This window comes from Macaca mulatta, chromosome 14, assembly GCF_049350105.2.
Source record: "Macaca mulatta isolate MMU2019108-1 chromosome 14, T2T-MMU8v2.0, whole genome shotgun sequence".
Lineage (NCBI taxonomy): Eukaryota > Metazoa > Chordata > Mammalia > Primates > Cercopithecidae > Macaca > Macaca mulatta.
The window spans coordinates 78,040,753-78,064,920 of NC_133419.1; the positions used below are offsets into that span (position 1 = coordinate 78,040,753).

The following is a 24,168-nucleotide window of genomic DNA, read 5'->3' on the forward strand; positions in this document are numbered from 1 at the left end:
TAGAAAACCTAGGTTTATTTGTTAAGCTATTACAAAAACAAAACAACTACCACTTGAAGTACTTTGAGGACTTCATCCAAGACTCACTTGCTCTGTTACAGAAACTAACCTAAAAGGCTGGAAATTAAAGGATATAACCTAAGAGTTTATAAGAGCAGACTGGTAAAACATGGCAAAAGGAGCTCTCTCTTTCCTACCCAGTCTACCTACACCAAGCTCCTGTGCATTTTCACCACATAAATCTGCTAGCTTACAAAAGATGCACACAGTCAAGGCAGAAATTATAGGCCTACTCAGAGGGTACCCAGACACAGAAAGTTTTGGGGTAAATAATAAACTACAAATACCCTCTTGGTTAAGTTAATTCATCAAGTTAATAAAGGTCATATTATCTATCTTCTGCTGGTGACAACTTATTGTCTCAGTATAGTCTGTCTCAAGAAGGAACTGGTTCAGGTTGGATTGTGGAAAAGGAAAAAGACTTTCATCAACTTCACTCCAGAGTGGAAGAGGCACCAAGTTCTCTCCTACAGTTAGGAGCAGAATCTGAAAAACAAAAGGTTCACAGTGTTTACAATAGTAATAATAATAATAGCTACTATTTATTGAATGCCTAGTCACAGAGTGCCAGAGGACTTAGGTACATTTTATCTCAGCCTCTGCAACAACCCTGCAAGGTAGTTATTATCCTCTCCACTTTACAGATGGGGGAAGTGAGGATTAAATAAGTTATATGCCTTGTCCAAAGGTGTACACAAGTATGTGGCAGAGTTGTGATTCCACCATTAATGTGCCATCTCCACCCCACCTCATGCATTGAGAAGTCCTAGTTCCATTATCATGAAATTAATAAACGGCTGCATAAATTACTCTAATTATTTATACCTTGTTCATTCTTTAGAAGCATGTATAATTTTAAATGATTAAAAATTTACACAGCCAGGTGTGGTGGCTCACACCCGTAATCCCAGCACTTTGGGAGGCCAAGGCGGGTGGATCACCTGAGGTCAGGAATTTGAGACAAGCCTGGCCAACATGGTGAAATCCCGTCTCTACTAAAAATACAAAATTAGGACCAGGCGTGGTGGCTCACACCTGTAATCCCAGCACTTTGGGAAGCCGAGGCAGGCGGATAACCTGAGGTCAGGAGTTCAAGACCAGCCTGACTAGACATGGAGAAACCCCATCTCTACTAAAAGTACAAAAGTAGCCGGATGTGGTGGCACATGCCTGTAATCCCAGCTACTCGGGAGGCTGAGGCAGGAGAATCGCTTGAACCCGGCAGGCGGAGGATTTGGCAAGCTGAGATTGCGCCACTGCACTTCAGCCTGGGCAACAAGAGTGAAACTCTGTCTCAAAAAAAAAAAAAAAAAAAAAAGTTACCCGGGTGTGGTAGTGGGCGCCTGTAATCCCAGCTATTCAGGAGGCTGAGGCAGGAGAATCACTTGAACCCAGGAGGCAGAGGTTGCAGTGAGCCGAGACTGTGCCACTGCACATCAGCCTGGGTGACAGAGTGAGACTCCCATGTCAGAAAAAAAAAAAATGTAGACATTGTTTGGAATTCAGATCAATTATCCAGATGAAGAATATGTATAAACATTATTTACAATGTTTATACATTATAAACAGGGCGCAGTGGCTCATGCTTATAACCCCAGCACTTTGAGAGGCCGAGGCAGGTGGATCACGAGATCAAGAGATCAAGACCATCCTGGCCAACATGGTGAAACCCCGTCTCTACTAAAAATACAAAAATTAGCCAGCCGTGGTGGCACGCGTCTGTAGTCCCAGCTACTCGGGAGACTAAGGCAGGAGAATCGCTTGAACCCGGGAGGTGGAGGTTGCAGTGAGCCAAGATCACGCCGCTGCACTCCAGCCTGGGCGACAGAGCAAGATTCCATCTCAAAAAAAAAAACATTATGAATAAAATAATTCTCTGCCTCTGAGCTCTAGGATAAAATAAACAGAAAACAAAGCTCATTGAAAAGTTTGTGGCTAATTCACCATTAAAAAGAATCCTAAGAATTCTTGCCAAGGACTGCAGTAACACGCCATTTGTTTAACTGTTAGTGACATACCAAATGAGTTTCTCATGATTCTGATTAATAAAAGAGTGGCTGATGTTCTCTGAACAGTCTGTTCTTCAAAAGAAATATGTGAAAGCCCAAAGACCCCAAAATCTGTTTTCTAACTGCAATAAAACAGTTACTAAACAAGTATCACTGAACTGAAAAAATTAATATGCTATAATGTGACGAGAAATAAGGAAAGAAGACTTAAGTTGATAACAAAAGATTTCCCATGAAGTAGAACAGTGAAGTTACTGACAATTGGAACTGGGAGAGCTAAAAATCAAAGTTAACAGAGCTCCAGTGATGTGAACACATGATTTTAACAGAGGGGACATTGCTAATATTAGACTGTATGGCTACCACTGACAAATGTAAATGTGGAAATTAAAATTAAGTATTTAAGGGAAGATATAAATCATAGAACTCTAAGAGGTTATTTTCTGATAGTTCCACTGGCAGGACGTGAGAAGAAAGCAGAGGTCCAATATCACAATTCATGGTCAGTATAAGAAGCAATGTTATACAGTTTTCACAATGGCAGTAACTTGGAAGCTAACTGGAACTTTAAAAGGCTGGTTTCTGAAACGAAATAGAACAGGGGTAAAAGAATTAAAACTTGTAACTGGAGAAAAGCCAATGATTACAGAACTAGGTTCAGAAATAAAATCTGTATCAGAAGAAATGAGAAGGAATTCTGAAGTATTTATCACTGCAGGGAATAACAAAGGATCTCATAACTTAACTGGATGACTGATAGTGGTAGCAGAGTCAAGTCAAAACATATAAATTTTGCCACGCTATTATTATATGCTTTAGTAAAATAAGAGGAGGATAGCAAGAGCATCTCAAAGACTGGAGGATAGCCAGTATTCAAGAAAACAATGCTATAAGGTAGGAGGAAGTTGTAGTGGGGAAAGAGGAACAACAATTTAACAACAGTTTATAAAGGACTATTACAATTACTAGTTCTAGCTCTGTATGATATGAACATGACCTTCAGTTATTATCTAACATATAGTTGAAATACTTAGGCTGGCAAAGGACAATATATTTCTCAGAATAATGGAATAGCAAATAAATTGTCAGGGACAATTTGAGCTTTAAAAGAAGAAAAATATTTTTTAAAGAAAGAAAAAGAAATAGGCCGGACGCAGTGGCTCATAGCTGTAATCCCAGGACTTTGGGATGCTGAGGAAGGAGAATCATTTGAGGCCAGGAGTTTGAGACCAGCCTGGGCAACATAATGAGACCCTGTCTCTACGAAAAATTTTAAAATAAGCTGGGTGTGCCTATAGTCCCAGCTACTTGGGAGGGTGAGGCAGGTGGACTGCTTGAGTTCAAGGCTGTAGTGAGCTAGGATCATGCCATTGCACTCTAGCCTGGGTGACAGTGTAAGACCCTGTCTCAAAAAAGAAAAAAAAAAAAAGGTAGGAAGTAATCTTTTCACATGATTTTCATGTTCAGTGACAAGGGAGAAAATGAACTACTCACCTTAAACCTGCATAAATCATTTTCAGTGATCAACATCTGCATCTTCAAACTGTCCAGCAACTGTTGGTGTGGTATCCACCTCCATCCCATCTAAACAAAAAAATTACTGAGCAATCCCTATGAAGGCTTCAAACAGGTAGATGCAACTTACAACTTCTACCAGAAGGAAGCTAGTGCCATCTGCTGGTAAGAATTGCTTTTTCCTCTTTTTTGAAAAGAAAAGTCTGAAAGGACAAACTGAGAAAGAAAATGCTACCTGGGGATTTAGGCCACATCAAAATCAGTCTGTGACATTTACTGTGTAAATTCTCAACCTCAATACTAAAATAACTCTATGTAGGAACTTTCAAATGCAGGATCAACTGTTCACCCTTTACAGATCTAAGTATTTACTGCTGGGCTTTTTTTTTTAAATGTATACGGCCCTATCCTCACAAAGCTTACAACATAATTCAGGAGAAACGACAAAAATCAGTACAGCAAGCTTTTTGCTTATTTCCCCATTTTTGTCATCTCATTAAATAAAAGGTGGGGAGGCAACAAGAGAAAAAAACAAGAGCCCTGATACGGTTTGGCTGTGTCCCTACCCAAATCTCATCTTGAATTCCCATGTGTTGCGGGAGGGACCCAGTGGGAGGTAACTGAATTATGGGGCAGGTCTTTCCCGTGCTTTTCTCATAATAATGAGTAAGTTTCATTAGATCTGATGGTTATTATAAGGGGGAGTTTTCCTGCAAAAGCTCTTTTTGCTTGCTGCCTTCCACGTAAGATGTGACTTGCTCCTCCTTGCCTTCCACCATGATTGTGAGGTTTCCCCAGCCATGTGGAACTGTAAGTCCAGTGAAACCTCTTTCTTTTGTTAATTGCCCAGTCTTGGTATGTCTTTATCAGCAGTGTGAAAACAGACTAATACCCCACGGGAGGTTGTCTTGGCTGGGCACGGTGGCTCATGCCTGTAATCCCAGCACTTTGGGAGGCCAAGGTGGGTAGATGACCTGAGGTCAGGAGTTTGAGACCAGCCTGGCCAACATGGTGAAACCCCGTCTCTACTAAAAATACAAAAAAATTACCCGGGCATGGTGGCAGGTGCTTGTAATCCCAGCTACTCGGGAGGCTGAGGCAGGAGAATGGTTTGAACCAGGAAGGCAGAGGTTGCAGAGAGCTGAGATTGCACCATCGCACTCCAGCCTGGGCCACAAGTGCACAAAAAAAAAAAAAAAAAAAATCTCCAAAAAGAAAAAAAGAGTCATCTACAGCTGTTTTCTTCGCTTCCTCACCTCCCAGTCACCCCTCAATTCTTCCGCCCACCAAAAAATGTCTTCTGCCCACAGCCCCAGGGCACCCCGTCACCTGCAGATGCAAATCTAACATATCTAAATTAACTATTCATCTTTCCACATTAAAAAAAATGCCATTTTTTTTCCAGTCTTACTAAAGGGTGCCTCTTATCCATTTAAACTAGAAACCCTTACCCCAAGCCCCTAACTTCTGTTGCTTCTATCTCCTCAGAGTCTGAAATCTGTCAGGTCTTTTGATATTCACTGCCACTACCTAATTTAAGTGATCACCTCTTATTTAATATGTAAGTCACACAACAGGGTTTCTCTTTTTCTCTCCAGTATTTTTCTTCCCCAATCAGTTTTCCAAATTATAACCACAGTCACCTTCTGAAACACTAATAAAATTCTTCAATGGATTCCCACTGACCTAAGAGTTCCTCTAAGACGTTACCCAGTTCACTATCCTACCTTTATCTGTTACCATAATAACTACCTTTCACATTGAACTACTTTCAGTTCCCCAAATCTGAGTAGTCTCTTGAACCCTTCTTTGCACATGACTAATCCCTTTACCTGCATCTCCCCTCAACATCTTCACCTGGGCCTTTTTTTTTTTTTCTTTTTGAGACGGAGTCTTGCTCTGTCACTAGGCTGGAGTGCAGTGGCTTGATCTCAGCTCACTGCAACCTCTGCCTCCTGGGTTCAAGAGATTCTCCTGCCTCAGCCTCCCAAGTAGCTGGGACTACAGGCATGCGCCACTATGCCCAGCTAATTTTTGTATTTTTAGTAGAGATGGGGTTTCACCATGTTGGCCAGGATGGTCTTGATCTCTTGACCTTGTGATATGCCCACCTTGGCCATTGAAAGTGCTGGGATTACAGGTGTGAGAAAACATGCCCAGCCCACCTGGGCCATCTCTATACATCTTTCAGATCTTGACTTAAATGTCACTTATTCCATGAAACTTAACACTTTCCCTAACTATCCAGGCTGGGCAAAGGGCCCAGCCCTTACAATTCCACAGCTGCCCAAGCACCTTCTATATCTCAATGCTGTATCTCAATGTACTGTTAACTTTTCTTCCACCAGAATGTCACTGATATGAAGTCAGTAACCTCATCCCTTGAGTACTGCTGTATTACCTGTACCTGGTACAGCTCAATAAACACCTCTTACTTTATAAAGGAGCACATGAAGCACTAAAAATGCCACACTAAAAGTGTTTCACTGGCAAAAATAATGACGTGGGTGCTCAGGACTTCAGAGATGGAGACTGGCACAGGCTGAAGAATTTTTATATATAGGCAACTCCAATGTGTTAATGAGGCTTATTGAATAAAAGTCCAAAAATCTCAACTTAGCAAAAAGTATTTATGACCTTAAAATCATTTGCTATAAGGCAAGAAGTAAGCGTCCACATGGCACTCTTTAGGCAATTACCGTAATAAAAAAAGGTAACATCTTGACCGGGCACAGTGGCTCATGCTGTAATCCCAACACTTTGGGAGGCCAAGGCGGGCAGATCACCTGAGGTCAGGAGTTTGAGACCAACATGGTGAAACCCCACCTCTACTAAAAATACAGAAATTAGCCAGGCGTGGTAGCGCATGCCTGTAATCCCAACTACTGAGGAGGTTGAGGCAGAAGAATCTCTTAAACCCAGGAGGTGGAGGTTGAAGTAAGCCAAGATCATGCCACTGTACTCCAGCCTGGGCGACAGAGTGAGACTCCGTCTTAAATAAATAAATAAGACAGAATCATGGCTGGGTGCAGTGACTCATGCCTATCATCCCAACACTTTGGGAGGCCAAGGCAGGCGGATCACCTGAGGTCAGGAGTTCGACACCAGCCTGGCCAACATGGTGAAACCCCATCTCTACAAAAATACAAAAATTAGCCAGGCATGATAGTAGTGGGTAATCCCAGCTACTCGGGAGGCTGAGGTGGGAGAATCACTTGAACCTGGGAGGCAGAGGTTGCAGTGAGCTGAGGGCACGTCATTGTACTCCGGCCTGGACAACAGAGCGACACTCTGCTCTCACACACACACACACACACAAAAAGAATCAGTGTATATACACACACAAAAGGACACAAACAAGAAAGGAGATGCAACAGAAAATTAATAGTAAATGCCTCTCAGAATTCTATTTAATTTTTCTACCTCTTCTTTGCCAGTGCATACTTTAAGCCAACATGGTGAAACCTTGTCTCTACTAAATATACAAAAATTAGTTGGGAGTGGTGGCAGGCGCCTTAGTAACCCTAGCTATTCAGGAGGCTGAGGCAGGAGAATCGCTTGAACCCAGGAGGCGGAGGTTGTAGTGAGCCAAGATCATGCCAATGCACTCCAGTTGGGGCAACAAGAGTGAAACTCCGTCTCAAAATAAAAAAAAGAACGATGTGATAGTCAAACTTATGCATCAACTTGGCTAGGCAATGGTGTCCAGATAGTTGGTCAAACATTATTCTAGACGTTTCTGTGGAAGTTATTTTTTAGATGAGATTAGCCTTATAAACTGGTGAACTTTGGGTGAAGCAGATTACCCTGCATAGTGTGGTGAGTCTCATTTAATCAGCTGGAGGACTCAACAGGAAAAAGACTCACCTCCCCTGAGCAAGAAGAGATTCTGCCAGCAGAACTTCTGAGGCAGCAGAATGCAACATCACCTCTTCTCTGGGTCTCCAGTCTGCCAGTTTACCCTGCAGATTTTGGACTTGCCAGCCTTCTGTCACGTGGGCCAATTTCTTAAAATCTCTCTCTCTCTTGCTTTGGTGGGTGTGTGTATACCTGAAGAGATGCCTGAATTGACAGCCCTCAGAGATAACCTACCATGGACTTCTAGCCTCCAAAACTATGAGACAATAAAATTCTGTTTGAGCCACCCAGCCTGTATGACCCTTTGTTATAATGGCCCTAGTAAACTAATACAGAGATGCAACAGAAAATTAATAGTGGATATCTCTCAGTTAGAATTACACTTTTTTTTTTTTTCACGTCTACTTTGCCTGCGCACATTAAAAGAATGTTTTTGACTATGAACAGACTATTTTGGTAATGAGGAAAAAAAAAATAACCAAAAACAAATGACATAAGCATTCCCACACTATGTAATTCTGTATCTGCTTCCTATACTACAGTCAATTATTTCTCTTAGTTATTAAAAGAACTTTTATGACTATCCATAACTTATTTCCCAAGTGCTCATCTGACTGTTCACAATGCAAAAGAACACTCACCTTCATAATCTCTTATTGAATCTTCTGTCCTCACCCCAGCCATATTATACTGGCTGCTCACAGACTGAGAGAGCATTCCTTCTAATCTCTCCAATGTGGCTTGGCCTTCTGCTGTTAGATGGGATAATCCTTCTTCATAGGTGTAAAATGTAGGGATGTCCCCCTGTCCTTGTTCTAAACAAACAGAAAACTTAAAGTTTAAATACAACAATTAGAAAAAACAAAATGGAATCAATAATGCATCTGCTGCCAGCCTGGCCAACACGATGAAACCCTATCTCTACTAAAAATACAAAAATTAGCCAGGCGTGGTGGCACGCAACTGTAGTCCCAGCTACTCAGGAGGCTGCGGCAGGAGAATCGCTTGAACCCCAGAGATGGAGGCTGCAGTGAGCCGAGACTGTACCGTTGTACTCCAGCCTGGGCAACAGAGCAAGATTTTGTTTTGAAAAAAAAAAAGAATCTGCTGAAGGTAACATACAGTCCAAATAGGCTTCCAGGAAGATACTTTTCAACATTTATTTATACACATATATAGGCTACTGCTGATGATGGAAATACAAAGAAAATGTCCCTACTCTCTAGGGCTATTAAAAGAGATAACAAGCCAGTAAATAGCAATTCCCAAAGAATTCCATGTCCAAGGACTAGAAAAAAAAACTGTGTTCCTAAGGTCAGAGAGAGTCCTACATTATCCTGAGGTGGGAATTTTACAAGTGAGCACAAATTAATTTGACATTAACTTGTATAATGAAGATGTTTTCTGATTAAAAAACATGCTCCTTTCTTAAAAAAAATCAGGGCCAGGTACAGTGGCTGACGTCTGTAATCCCAGCACTTTGAGAGGCCGAGGTGGGAGGACTGCTTGAGCCCAGGAGTTCAAGATCAGCCTGGGCAACACAGTAAGACTTCATCTCTCCAAAAAAATGTTTTTTTAATTAGCCAGGCACAGTGGTGTGCACTTGTAGTCTCAGCTAATTGGGAGACTGGGGTGGGACAGCTTTAGTCCAGTAGCTCAAGGCTGCAGTGGGTGGTGATGGTACCACTGCCTTCCAACCTGGGCAATAGTGCTAGACCCTATTTAAAAACAGAAAAAAAAAAAAAATTAGCTGGGCGCGGTGGCTCAAGCCTGTAATCCCAGCACTTTGGGAGGCCAAGACGGGCGGATCACGAGGTCAGGAGATCGAGACCATCCTGGCTAACATGGTGAAACCCCGTCTCTACTAAAAAATACAAAAAACTAGCCGGGCGAGGTGGCGGGCGCCTGTAGTCCCAGCTACTCGGGAGGCTGAGGCAGGAGAATGGTGTGAACCCAGGAGGCGGAGCTTGCAGAGCTGAGATCGCGCCACTGCACTCCAGCCTGGGCGACAGAGCAAGACTCCATCTCAAAAAAAAAAAAAAATCAAATTCTGCAACATACAAAAATAATAAAAAAATTTTAAATCACTCAAAAATCTCAGAAAAGTAAGGATATATTTGGATATATTTAGGTATGTGATGGAGAATCCCAGAAATGTGTTTATCTAAGGCCAGGAAGTGGGTGCACATGAAAGAAAGGGCTTTGGATACCCAGAATGGTGTACATAAGACCAGTAGGGAAAAGAAAAGAGAACAGCAAGCACTTCAAGCTATAAAGACTCTTATCACACTAGTGACTGCATTCTGGTCTGGGGAAGGCAATGGGAAAGAGTTCTTAAATAAATGAAGTATAGTTCTGAGAAAAATAAATGAAGTATGGTTCTGAGAAAAAGAAATGACCTTGGCAGTGAGCTGTTTGAAGGAACATGTTAAATAAAGATGCAGGCCAGGCCCGATGGCTCATGCCTGTAATCTCAGCATTCTGGGAGGCCAAGGCCAGAGGCTTGCTTGAGCCCAAGAGTCGACCAGTTTGTGCAATATGGCAAAGCCCAGTCTCTACAAAAAATACACAGAAATTAGCCAGGCATGGTGGCACAAGCCTGTCGTCGCAGCTACTCAGGAGGCTGAGCTGGGAGAATCATTTGAGCCCAGCAGGCAGAGTTTGCAGTGAGCAGAAATCACGCCACTGCACACCAGCCTGGGCATCAGAGCGAGACCCTGTTGCAAAATAATAATAATAATAAAACAACATAAATGATCCAGGTTCTCAAGGTGTAGAGAGGGAAGCTTGTTCCCTGGGGGCAGTTGCCTCAGCTTAAAAGACTTTCCTGACTATCCAGTTTCCTATCTACCATTTTCTTTCCTTCCATATGCTCTACTTATCCATTCTTCCCAACAATCTCTATTTTTTACCCTCAAAAATTTGTCTGTTGCAAAGGGCTTTGGCATAAAGTGTACTACTGTGTCATTCTCTTTCAATAATAATCTTACCGGCCAGGTGCAGTGGCTTACGCCTATAATACCAGCACTTTGGGAGGCCGAGACAGGCGGATCACCTAAGGTCGAGAGTTCAAGACCAGCCTGACCAACACGGAGAAACCCTATCTCTACTAAAAATACAAAATTAGCCTGGCGTGGTGGCGCATGCCTGTAATCCCAGCTACTTGGAAGGCTAAAGCAGGAGAATCACCTGAACCTGGGAGGTGGAGGTTGCGGTGAGCCGAGACCACACCATTGCACTCCAGCCTGGGCAACAAGAACAAAACTCCGTCTCAAAAATAATAATAATAAAAATAATCTTACCATACTGCATATTTTACAGACATATAAAGAACTATAATCCTCTACCCTTAATACAAATAAATGCTTACAATGAAACACTAAACAAACAAAAAAACACTTTAAAATCCATTTCACTAACCATGTGCTTCTACATCATATTCTTCTCCATCGTAGTCATCTGAATCCTCATCCTCAGGATCTGGATGCAAGGCCTGGCACTCGCACATTGCAGTGAACATTGCCTCCACTGAACAAGGGAATTAAACTGTAACCAATTTTTTTTTCAATGTAGAATAAAATTTTATAATAAAAATAACCATCAGTGCCAATAAATTTAATGGGTACACAAAAGGCCACAGTATTTACAAACTTGCCAAATTGTAAAATCAATCTTGAAAGCGGCTGAAGCAAAGGACAAGTCATAAAATAGTAAGAGTTCATTATGAGAGATTATTACGATCTCTTCATGGCTCATGGGGTTTTCCAAGAAAAAAGGGTCAGAGTCCTGGTAAGACTGCTGGCATCAGGGTGAAGCCCCTCTCAGCTGATAGGGCTCTTTCCAGCCATCCTGAGATCTTCCACTTTAAAACTGCTGTAACTCCTCTGCCATCCAGCAGGTGAGATTAAGTCAACAGCACCAATCAGTAAAACTAACAAGAGTCCATTCACAAAATAAACCCAGATAACACAGTGTCTACAATATTCTCACTACATTCACAACCTTTGATGTTAATAAGTATTTGGTCCTCAATATTACCAATGCTAAAATGAAGAAAAAGTAGTAAAATGGAGGTAATGGTGGTAAAGGTGAGAGGGTGTGTGTGTGTGTGTGTGTGTGTGCGTGTGTGTGTGTGAATTGGGAATGCTTGGTACATAAAAGGGGAAGAATCAATACTGTAGAACACTCACATGCTGATTTATCACTAGGCACAAATCTAAATTCAGTAATAGGTTCAACATCATCATCACTGTCTTCCTCTTCTTCATCAGCAACAGGTTCTTTTGATTCTTCTAGAAAATAAAAACACCCCTTTAATGTCATTATTTGACTTTTAAAAAATGAAGCGTATTGATAAATCTGAATACTGCAATTCAGTTTTAATTTCCAATTATGGTTGACAAATTTATTTCCAATTATGGTTGAAAAATCCTGATTATTTATCCAGTGAGCATCCTAGAAAAGCGTTGCCTCGATCGCCTTACCTCTAGATCCACCCACCTCGGTCTCCCAAACTGCTGGGATTACAAGCGTGAGTCACCACGCCTTGCCGGGAATGAATTTTTAAGGTTATTTTTAAGATAATCTAATCTCATCCACAACGAGCTAATGGTCATCTTTTTTTTTTCTAAGACTGGGACTTGTTTTGTTGCCCAGACTGAACACCCTTGCCCTCTCAGGCTCAAGCGATCCTCCCACCTCAGCCTACTAAGCAGCTAGGACTACAGACACTTGCCACCACACCCTGCTAATTTTTGTTTTTTTGAGATGGGGTCTTACGATTTGCCCAGGCTGGTCTCAAACTCCTAGGCTCAAGTGATCGTCCTGTCTTGGCCTTTCAAAATCCTGGGATTGTGGCTGGGCGTGGTGGCTCAGGACTGTAATCCCAGCACTGTAATCCCGAGGCGGGCGGATCACGAGGTCAGGAGTTCGAGACCAGCCTGGCCAACATGGTGAAACCCCGTCTCTACTAAAAATACAAAAATTAGCCAGGCATGGCGGTGGGCGCCTGTAATCCCAGCTACTCAGGAGGTTGAGGCAGGAGAATCATTTGAACCCAGGAGGCGGAGGTTGTAGTGAGCCAAGATCACAGCATTCCACTCCAGCCTTGGTGACAGGGCGAGACGCCGTCTCAAGAAAAAAAAAAGAAAAAAAAAAAAGGTTGGGATTACAGGTGTGAGCCACTGAGCCAAGATCACGCCATTGCACTCCAGCCTGGGTGACAGGGTGAGACTCCGTTTCAAAAAAAAAATGCTGGGATTACAGATGTGAACCACTGTGCTCGGTCCTGATGGTCATTTATAAAGAGACTTATAGAGGTATGCCAAAGAGAAAAATAATCTTGGAATTTGGAGAATCAGAATGTGAGGAACAAAGGCTGGGAAAATATGATTCAAGCATGTGTAATTTATGAGAGGAGTTTAAGATAAAAAGAACTGGAGGGCCAGGCGAGGTGGCTCACACCTGTAATCCCAGCACTTTGGGAGGCTGAGGTGGGCGGATCATGAGATCAGCAGATCGAGACCATCCTGGCCAACACAGTGAAACACCGTTCCTACTAAAATACAAAAAAAAATTAGCCAGGCATGGCGGTGGGTGCCTGTAATCCCAGCTACTCAGGAGGTTGAGGCAGGAGAATCGTTTGAACCCGGGAGGCGGAGGTTGCAGTGAGCTGAGATCGCGTCACTGCACTCCAGCCTGGCAACAGAGCAAGACTCCATCTCAAAAAAATAAAAAAAACTGGAGAATTAGTGAAATAAATGTGACCCAGGAAGATACTAATTTCTAGTAAGATAGGAAATCCTGCATATTTTACTAAGAAAGGATTAATCATAATCACATCAATTACAATCAAATAATCATATAGACTCTGTAAGATTATAGAGCACATATTTAAAACACACACCCTAAAACCTACTGAACTGCTTTTTCCTAGTTTAGGACTTACAGCATTTGCATTTTAAACAAGCTTCCCACGTATTTCTAATATGTATCCGTTAGTCTTGAGTTTGAGAACCAGAGACCAATATACTCCCTTAACCTTTCTGGATGAAATTCAGGCTCAGAGAGATGCAAATGACTTGCCTAGCAAGTTAATGACAGAGTTTTTACTTTTTTTTTTTTTTTCAACAGAGTCTCGCTCTGTTGCCCAGACCGGAGTGCAGTGGTGCAATCTCAGCTCACTGCAACCTCCACGTCCTGGGTTTAAGCGATTCTCATGTCTCAGCCTCCCAAGTAGCTGGGATTACTGGCGCCCGCCACCAGGCCCAGCTAATTTTTGTATTTTTAGTAGAGACAGGATTTCACCATGTTGGCCAAGCAGGTCTCCAACTCCTGACTTCAGGTGATCCGCCTGCCTCGGCCTCCCAAAGTGCTGGGATTACAGGTGTGAGCCACTGTGCCCGGCCTAATGACAGAGTTTTCTTATTCAATGTGCTTTTGCCCTTTATTATTAAACACTATTTCCTAAGCCTTTCTCTTGATATGTACCTTTCCCACCTCCAATGCCCGTCACTATTTAGGGCCATTTCACACCAGCATTTGGAGCTGACTGGCAAGAGTACCTCTAAGGTTTTGCATTTCTGGAAATCAATGAATGCTTTAAACTAAACATGACACATGATATTCTTAGTTATAAAATCATAGTTGCATTTACTTAGATGAAAAGCAAATTTTGTATCTAATGCCTTATTAGGAAGTCTTACTACACTACTACACCCCAGGGTTAACAGCCTTTTACTTTTCCTAATCCTCTTTTTCAGACTTCACTAGATTTTTAAATGTCTTTGAACCTTTTCCAACGGCAAGAATTGGAAATCTTATAACAAAAATATTTTCAGATAGCTGAATCAGTCATTACCACTTAATGAGGCAGGGCTTGCCAAAAGTCCTAAGAATTACTAAATAGTGTCACAACTGAATATAAATGATCATATTATTATATCTGGAACCATATTAAAATCCCAATTTGAAAGAGCAATAGTCTTATAGGTAAATAAATGGGATTGTCTCTTACACACTGCTTCAAAGAAAAGCAACCCATTATTTTAAACATGAACATCTTCACTAGATTTTTACAAGTCTTTGCAATTATCCCAAAGCAAAACTTGAAAATCTTTATATCCTACAGTTTCTCAACCTTGGCACCACTGACATTTGGATGGAATAATTCTTTGTTGTGGGGGACCATCTGCGCATAGCAGAATATTTAGTACAATAATAGCACCCTTGGCATCTAACTGCTAGATGCCAATAATATCCTTCCTCTTTCAACCAAAATGTCACTGCCAAATGTGGGGGAATGGTGAGGCTGGTGGAGGTCTATGAAAAATATATTCCCCCTACACCCACTGATAACCACTATTGTAACAAAACAGAACAGTTCTATCTTAAATTCTCAGAAGCACAGGGTATACTGATCCAAGTCTCTAAGGGTGCCTTTTAAAAAGAGAAAGGCAGAATAAACAGTGAAACTTTAGAGGAAAGTTAGAAATACATATCCATAATAAATGAAGAATTCTAAGTGTAAATATATAGAAATATATACAGACACACACAAACGTCCATTATGAAAACTTCAACTGTCCAAGTTGCTGTGCTGAAATTTTGCTTAATAAACTACTATCCAAAATGAGTCAATGGCCTCAATGTTACATTGATTATTATCAAACACTCTTTTTTAAAATATAATTTGCTATCAAAGGAGGCATTAGATTAAATTACACCATACATACCTTCAAATTTGGCATTCACCATAACATACAAATGCTCTCCTAGACAGTCACTTCGGTCCCTGGATAATGCATGTAAACTAATAGTGGGGTATTCCAGTGAGAATCCTAATCCAGAACCATCTAACCAAGACAGGCGGCTGAAAAACATGTTTTAAGTAGATTAGTTTTAGAAAGTAAATCCTAATGTAATATCACAAAGTACATAAAAGTTCAGCTTGGACACCTTTATGCATATAAATAAATTCAAGCTTACTTTTTTAGAAATGTTCATAAAATAAGAAAATTCAGGCCAGGCGCGGTGGCTCAAGCCTGTAATCCCAGCACTTTGGGAGGCCAAGACGGGCGGATCACGAGGTTAGGAGATCGAGACCATCCTGGCTAACATGGTGAAACCCCGTCTCTACTAAAAAATACAAAAAACTAGCCGGGCGAGGTGGCCGGCGCCTGTAGTCCCAGCTACTCGGGAGGCTGAGGCAGGAGAATGGTGTGAACCCGGGAGGCAGAGCTTGCAGGAAGCTGAGATCCGGCCACTGCACTCCAGCCTGGGTGACAGAGTGAGACTCCGTCTCAAAAAAAAAAAAAAAAAAAAAAAGAAAATTCAGTAGTGGAAATCGAATTTTCTTTAAGATCAATTCTGTTAAAGTCTCTTTCCCTCTAGCTATAAATTCAAACAGACTTGAAATTCCATTTTCCTCAGTCACATGTATGTTTCTATGACTTTCAAGCTTCTTCTTTTTTGATATGTCTTCAAATACCCTCTTTGCTTTTGCAAATCCTCCCCTCTTCCATGAGGCCTCCCTTCAACTACACCAGTCCATAAAGACCTCTTCTTTTTCTGATTTGCAAATTTTAGTACTTAACTCTGTGGTAGTGAGTCTTATATGTGCCCTTATGGAATATGAGCTATTTGACAGCAGGACTCGTCACATTCCTTTATTTAACATTCTTCAAAACCATTAACAAAGAGCTCAGGAGGTAAGTATGCAATAAATCCTTGGTAATCATTCGTTTCTCCATGAATCCTACACTAAAAGACATAAATGGGTGTCATCACACTCACCGCAACTCAGGGAATATTTATTACCTTGAGAGACAGACTCCCTGAAGCCTCTCATTTATTCAACATCTTTAAGAGAAAGCCACAGAAAAGCTAGGCCTAGTTTTCCCTCAAATGTGGTCAAATGCAAATATTTTATTGGTGTACCAAAGGAAGCACATCACCAAAATCAGTATGTTGAGCTTTCAGTAGAGGCTAACTAATTTTCTGATAATATTTCATCCATCTGTACCACTTAGCAGAAAAAAAGTAAAAAATCCTGAAGAAGCTAAAAAAAAAAATGTTAATGCAATACAGTGGTTGCCTAGGGCTAGAAGGAAATAGGAATGTCTGCTAATGGGTACCAGGTTCTTTTTGGGGTGAAGAAAATATTCTAAAATTGTGGTGATAATTGCACGATACTGTAAACAGACTAAAAACTACTGAATTGTATGTTTAAATGGTTAAACGGTATGTTATATGAATTATTTTTAAAAGTTAATGAAGTAAGACCCATGTATCATTCTATATTCTATACAATTTTAACAAGCCTGGCTGTCTAATTTTTAACCAAGCAAAAACAAAAGTAAAACAGGAGAACCTAGGACTGCCTTGGGCAGGAACAATGACAGTGTGACAGTCTGAGATCATTCATGTTCAGTGGAAGGGGAGGATGAACTTTACACCACAGTTCCCCTAAAGGAAATCAATGTCTAACCACATACTATGAGTGTTAAACACGCCTGACCCTCAGTTACCAAAAGCATTACCAAAACAAAGGCAGATTATTAGATTGTGGTGATAACTGTACAAATCTGCAAATATACTAAAACTTATGTAATTGTTTACTTTAAAAAGGCAAAAGTATATGCACTGTCATATGGAAAGATTTCCATTCAACATTCTTATTTTAAAAAAAAAAAAGTAAAGGAAATCTAAGAAGCTTAAAGGTGATAAATCTTTGTTTTTGTTTTTTTGAGATGAAGTCTCGCTTTGTCACCCAGGCTGGAGTGCAGTGGCATGATCTTGGCTCACTGCAACCTCCACCTCCGGGGTTCAGGCGATTCTCCTGCCTCAGCCTCCCAAGTAGCTGGGATTACAGGCCTGTGACACCACATCTCGCGAATTTTTGTATTTTTAGTAGAGACAGGGTTTTGCCATGATGGTCATGATGGTCAGGCTGGTCTCAAACTCCCGACCTTGGGTGATCTGCCACCTCGGCCTCCCAAAGTGCTGGGATTACAAGCCTGAGCCACTGCACCTGGCCTAAAAGTGATAAATCTTAAAGAGCTAAAAGTGATAAAACCTCTACAAATTATTTTCCAGAACAACTCATTCCTACTGGTTCCAAAGAAACATTGTATTATGTAATGAGTTATGTACTATATGCATCTTTCCTGCTCACTGCCTTCCTTTTAATGTGGAGATGAAATAATACCCAAGTATCATGAGTCCCCTACAAAAGCTATATGATTTTAAAGCAAATAAACTGCCCTTTTCTGATCTCAAAAATTTTCTGGCATTATCACAATTCAGAAAGAAACATTCCAAATTTGGGTGTCCAAAATAATTTCAAATATCCAGAGCCATAAAACTTGAATGAGGACATGGAAAAACTGAAACCTAAACATAGAATCAGTGCCTATCAAATTATGGCCTTTACTTTTAAAAGCCATAATAATAACTCTGTAATTCCTTACTAGTGCAGAGAGAATAAAATGCTCCTCTGCACAGCATTTGCTATGGAGCTCTCATAATCTTTTACATGAACTGGGATTATGCACTCTACAGGACAGAAGCCAAGTTCCACACTTAAAAACACTTACTCTAATGGTTAAATTTTTTTTTTTAATAAAAAAAGAAAAGAAACCCCTAGGCTTCTGTATTTTACCTTTTCAGATTTACAAAGGCATATCATATATTAATATTCACAGATATTTTTAAATGGAAAAACAACTTACTTTCAACAACTTATTTTTTCCAACAGCATGTTACTATGTTAAAAAAGATTTGACATTATAGGCCGAGCGTGGTGACTCACGCCTGTAATCCCAGCATTTTGGGAGGCTGAGGTGGATGGATCACCTGAGGTCAGGAGTTCCAGACCAGCCTACCAACATGGCGAAACCCTGTCTCTATTAAAAATACGAAAATTAGCTGGGTGTGGTGGCAGGCACCTGTAATTCCAGCTACTCGGGAGGCTCAGGCAGGAGAATTGGTTGAATTCAGGAGGCAGAGGTTGCAGTGAACCAAGATTACACTACCACACTCCAGCCTGGGCGACAGTGGGGAGACTCCATCTCAAAAAAAAAAAAAAAAAAAAAAAGAGATTTGACAGTACATTCATTTATCTGGCAATTTTAATTTTAACAAATAGCTATTAACAACAAATTAAATCCTATTGCACGTAAATTATTCGTTGTACCACCACCAGATTTTCTAATTTTAGCAGAGGCCACGATGAAATAGGCTGCCATTAAAGTTTGCTGGGATGAGATTGTAATAAATCTACTCAAAGTATTCAAGTTATAACTTTTAAAGTGCTGTAGAGAAACATAAAAGATTTCACTGTATCATCTAAAAATATAACTGTTTTGTCTGATCATTAAATTCTGATTTTCATTTACTCTTTGTATATATTCTAGAAGAAATCCTTCTAAAATATCTAATTAACCATACCCAGTTTCAAAGAAACTGTGAGTCAAAAGGGAAAGACAAGAAGAATTAGAAACCAAGTAAACACGTAGAGAAAATGTTTTGCTGAATTCAAATGCTTTTGCACAAGTATGGTCAGTGTCCTTTATTCCCAGCATGGGATGAAAAACAGGACAGGAAGCTACGAGAGGTCTTGAATTTAGGTTAACTTAATTATTTGGTTTAAAATTAATTTTGGAATGAGATACAAAAAAAATTTATGTTTAAATTACCTAATTTTAATGTGATAACCTATTTTACCTGTTTTAAATGATTTTATATTATTCATGCCTCTGTATCTTCCTTATTTGGATAAAAATTCAACTTCCTGGCCAGATGCAGTGGCTAATGCCTGTAATCTTGGGAGACCGAGGTGGACGGATCACCTGAGGTCGGGAGTTTGAGACCAGTCTGACCAACATGCAGAAACCCCATCTCTACTAAAAATACAAAATTAGCTGGGCGTGGTGGCACATGCCTATAATCCCAGCTACTCAGGAGGCTGAGGCAGGAGAATCTCTTGAACTAGGGAGGCAGAGGTTGCACTGAGCCGAGATTTTACCATTGCACTCCAGCCTGGGCAACAAGAGTGAAATTCTGTTTCAAAAAAAAAAAAAGAAAATGCAACTTCCTATAAAAAACTAAGCTCTGAAATAAGTCGGAGATTCTAACTCTTTCAACACAAATCTGAGAGACTAAAACCAAGTCTAGCCAAAACCTAATCTGTTGCTGTCCCTCTCTGCCTCAAACTAAATAGTTTCACCAAAGCCTAAAGGCTATAAGCCAAACTCATGAACATGACTGTCTTCTTCTCCAGCTTTGTTATCTCTGGGCATTCTCCCTCAATGCCTCAGAGGAAGAACTGCTGGACTGTATATACATGTATACAGTATGTGTGTGTATTTATACTCTTTTTTTTGTATTTATGTTTCACACACAAAAAATGATCTTGGCCTGCCGCAGCGGCTCATGCCTGTAATTCCAGCACTTTGGGAGGCCGAGGCGGATGGATCATGAGGTCAGGAGTTCGAGACCAGCTTGACCAACATGGTGAAACCCCGTCTCTACTAAAAATACAAAAATTGGCTGGGCGTGGTGGAGCACGTCTGTAATCCCAGCTACTTGGGAGGCTGAGGCAGGAGAATCACTTGAACCCAGGAGGTGGAGGTTGCAGTGAGCCGAAATCGCACCACTGCACTCCAGCCTGGGCAACAGAGCGAGGCTCTGTCTCAAAAAAAAATAAATAAATAAAAAATAATCTTAAAGAAGAAACATAAGAGATTTGTTTGTGAAAAGCTGAAACAAATAATTTTTAATTTTTTTAAGAGACAAGGTTTCACTGTGTCACCCAGGCTGGAATGTAGTGGCATGATCACAGCTCACTGTAGCCTCAACTTCCCAGGCTTAAGTAATCCTCCCACCTCAGCCCCCCATAGTAGCTGCGACTACAGGTACATGCAACCATGACCGGCTAATTTTTGCAATTTTGTATTCTTTGTAGAGACAGGGTTTTGTCATGTTGCCCAGGCTGGTCAACAACTCCTGGGCTCAAGCGATCTGCTCACCTTGGCCTTCCAAAGAGCAGGAATTTACAGGTGTGAGCCACCTTGTCCAGGCTAAGAATTTTTAAAAAACTGGTAAGAACTTAAAAAGAGTTATACTTCCTTGGTGTGAGAATTGTATTGTGGTTATACAAGATAATGTCCCTGTTCTTCTGAACAGGAAGTAGAAAACATGTCTGCAATTCTCAAATGGCTCAGAAAAAAAAGAAAAACAGACAAACATGGCAAAATGTTAACTAATAAATCTTTGTGAAGGGTGTATGGGTAGTAATAACACTTACAACTTTTCTTTAGGTTTGAAATTTTTCTTTTTTTTTTTTTGAGACAGTCTCTGTCACCCAGGCTGGAGTGCAATGGCATGATCTCGGCTCACTACAACCTCCGCCTCTCGGGTTCAAGCAATTCTTCTGTCTCAGCCTCCCAAGTAGCTGAGATTACAGATGCCTGCCACCACACCCGGCTAATTTTTGTATTTTAGTAGAGATGAGGTTTCACCATGTTGGCCAGGCTGGTCTTGAACTCCTGTCCTCAGGTGATCTGCCCGCCTCCGCCTCCCAAAGTGCTGGAATTACAGGCGTGAGCCACCGCACCGGACCGTAGGTTTGAAATTTTTCAAAATGCAAAAACCAATACAGGACTGTCCCTCAAAAGGAGTTATAATATTGAACGAAGTGTCAACATACAGAAATGTCATGAATAAAAAAGGAATGCCTGGGAACTAGGAATGTATCTGTGCTCCATCTTCCATCACTTCAAAGAAACTGCTTTCCCCAAATATCAAAGATTTCCTTGTCAATACTCAATATACGCTCTTCATATTTTGTTTTGACTGCTCCTTCCTCCTTTCTCAAGTCTCTTCTTCTATGACCCACCCAAAGGTGTGTCCCTAGGGTTCTACACTTGGTCCTCTTCTCTTCTGAGATAGTTAATCCATTTCCATGAGTATACACTAATACTTCAACGACTTCCAAACATCTATCTTTAATACCACTTTCCCAAGACACACACTCTTTTTTTTTTTTTTTTTTTTTTTTTTGAGACAAGGTCTCACTCTGTCACTTAGGCTGGAGTGCAGGGGCACAATCACGGCTCACCGTGCCTCAACCTTCTGGACTCAGGTGATCCTCCCATCTCAGTTTCCTGAGTAGCTAGGACTACAGGCCGCCACCATGCCTGGCTAACTTTTGTATTTTTTGTAGAGACTGGGTTTCGCCATGTTACCCAGGCTAATCTCGAACTTCTGGGGCGATCCGCCTGCCTCAGCTTCCCAAAGTGCTGGGATTACAGGTGTGAGCCACCGCGCCCGGCCCAACACACACTCGTATGTACAACTACTCCACACATGTCCTGACCAAACTCATTATCTGCCTCTCACCTCAATCTTGCTTTTCCTACCACCCATATGTCCTATCTCAGTGACTGGCCTGAAGCCTAAGCCTTGTTCAATGTCTAAATTTCCCTTTAAAGCAACAGTTCTTTACAGTTTTTGTGCTCTGGATTCTGTGGTAGGCAAAATTTTGGCCCCCACGACCTTCAGTTTCTGGTGTCATGCGTGTGAATATGTTATATTACACAGCAAAAGGGACTTCGCAAACCTAATTAAGGTTACCAGTGGACAGCAACATAGGGAGATTATCCCGGATTTTACAGGTGGTTCCAAAGTAATCACATGAGTTCTTAGAGAATTTTCTCTGGCTGTCGACAAGTGATGGAGCAAAAGGGGAAGCAACACATATCTGAAGGGCAGGAAAGATTAAATGTGTCATTACAGGCTTCAAAATAAAGAGAACTAAATGTCAAGGAAACAGGGACCTCGGTTCTACAACCACAATATTTAAGGTAGATCTATCTGACTGTGAAAATACCAAAGTGCTCCAGGTGGCCAAATAAAAGGGCAACTCCTTCCAGGACCCCAAAACGGGAGTCTGGTACCTCTGCATATGACCCCTGTCTGTGTCGAGTTAAGGATGTTCCTCTCCTTACTATTCCTACAGAAAAAATCTATATTGTGTAACCAAACTTTCAAAGTCCTCCACACTCGGCTCTGAAACTACGTATCCTGCAGAGGGGAACATCTCCTGCATCTGTTCATCCGGAAAGACAGGCACACTTCAGACTCTTAAAACGAGACCGTGCGTTAAGGGCAACGCACGCGCCAGACCTCCAGTAAAAGGCGAGTTTAAAAAAACAAAACAAAAAAACAAAAGCACAATCCATGAGGGGAAATTCCGGCCCGAGAAAATAGAGAATGGAAGACTCGGGAAGAGTGCTAGAAAAATCGAGCCTTCCAGCCGGTACAGGTATCCCTGAGGCGTCCCGGACACGCGCCCCCGCTCCCAGCAGCCCTCCAGGCCGCCCCTTGCCCGGCTCCTTCGCACCGCCTGCTCCAGCAAGGAAGAGGGTGGCACGCAGGAGGCCGGCGCTGGGGACCGGGAACCCTACCTCTCAGCGATGTAAAGGGTACCAGTGCCGAGGCCCTTCCCGTTCAGCACAGCCTCGGTGTCTGGTTGTTGCCGCAGGAGCCCCTCCGCCGGCCCAGGCGGCGGGAAACTTTTGAGGAAGCTCATAGCAGCAGAAAGTGCGACAACACAGCCCCTGAGGGAGTTAGAACACAGCAATGCGTGCACCACACCGCTCGCCCTGGAAGAGGCACTCACCCCGGAAGAACAACTTAGTCTGCCCCGGAATCTGAACGCCGTCGACCATAGAGATGAGACATTCTAGGAAAAGCGTCGGAGGTCGGCTAAGACCGTGTGGAGTTTAACACCCCTCTCGTTCTTCCTCGCCATTTCTGAGGCTTTGGGCTTCAAGAACTGAGGGTTCTGTGGGAAGTCCCTCAAGATTGTCACAGTGAAATCACCATTGCAAAATTGTAACTGAGACACTGAAAGCAATCTGACCTACCCAAATCCATGTTGTTTCTAACCTCCAAGCTGTCCTTGTTCATTCCTCGTATAGGCTGAACTAACTTTGGGAGGAACTTAGTTTACAGTTTGAAGTTTTAAAACAAAGATGATGACAGCCTTTTTCCAAAACAAACTTCCTTCTTGCCTGGGGGCTGGACTGCCTTTGTAGGACTAACAAATCAGCCAAAGATTAGAAATTTTGTAATTTAGAAATTACAGCTGGAGGCCACAAGATTCTGACCCTCCCTAAACTGCACTTAAGATCGGTGCTTAAGATATGTTGCAGACCCTACACTTGATGGATCAGCTGGCACCACCAGATGCATAAACTGGCTATGTGATCTTGTGCCCCCTCCCCCGCAACCCAGGAACTGACTCAGGGCAAGAGGATAGCTTCAACTCCCTGTGATTTCATCCCCCACCCAACCAATCAACACTCTTCACTCACTGGCCTTCCCCAACCTTCCAAATTATCCTTAAAAACTTTGATCCCTGGCCGGGCACGGTGGCTCACGCCTGTAATCCCAACACTTTGGGAGGCTGAGACGGGCGGATCACGAGGTCAGGAGATCCAGACCATTCTGGCTAACAAGGTGAAACCCCGTCTCTACTAAAAATACAAAAAATTAGCCGGGTGTGGTGGCAGGCGCCTGTAGTTCCAGCTACTCTCGGGAGGCTGAGGCAGGAGAATGGTGTGAACCCGGGAGGCGGAGCTTGCAGTGAGCCGAGATCGCGCTACTGCACTCCAGCCTGGGCAACAGAGCGAGACTGTCTCAAAAAAAAAAAAAAAGAAAA

At 41.9% G+C, this 24,168-nt stretch overlaps 1 protein-coding gene across 5 annotated transcripts; it reads right to left on the bottom strand.

The window, feature by feature from the left end:
• Nucleotides 1–23,127, bottom strand: CLNS1A (chloride nucleotide-sensitive channel 1A). Of its 5 annotated transcripts, XR_013404198.1 has the most exons (8): nt 22,910–23,127; nt 15,176–15,312; nt 11,633–11,734; nt 10,863–10,970; nt 8,084–8,257; nt 3,564–3,653; nt 1,805–2,651; nt 1–1,254 (listed from the first exon to the last, which is right to left on the bottom strand). XR_013404198.1 is itself a non-coding variant. In XM_028833858.2 (7 exons), the coding sequence occupies exons 1-6, from the start codon at nt 23,032–23,034 to the stop codon at nt 3,586–3,588; spliced, it is 714 nt and encodes a 237-aa protein (XP_028689691.1). In that variant the 5' UTR covers nt 23,035–23,127; the 3' UTR covers nt 1–546; nt 3,564–3,585. The 5 variants fall into 5 exon arrangements, 4 of the variants coding, with proteins under 4 accessions (XP_028689691.1, XP_028689692.1, XP_077820132.1 ...); XM_028833858.2 differs by lacking the exon at nt 1,805–2,651 and having other exon boundaries at nt 1–546; XM_028833859.2 differs by having other exon boundaries at nt 1–2,651.
• Between the last annotated feature and the right edge of the window lie 1,041 nt (nt 23,128–24,168).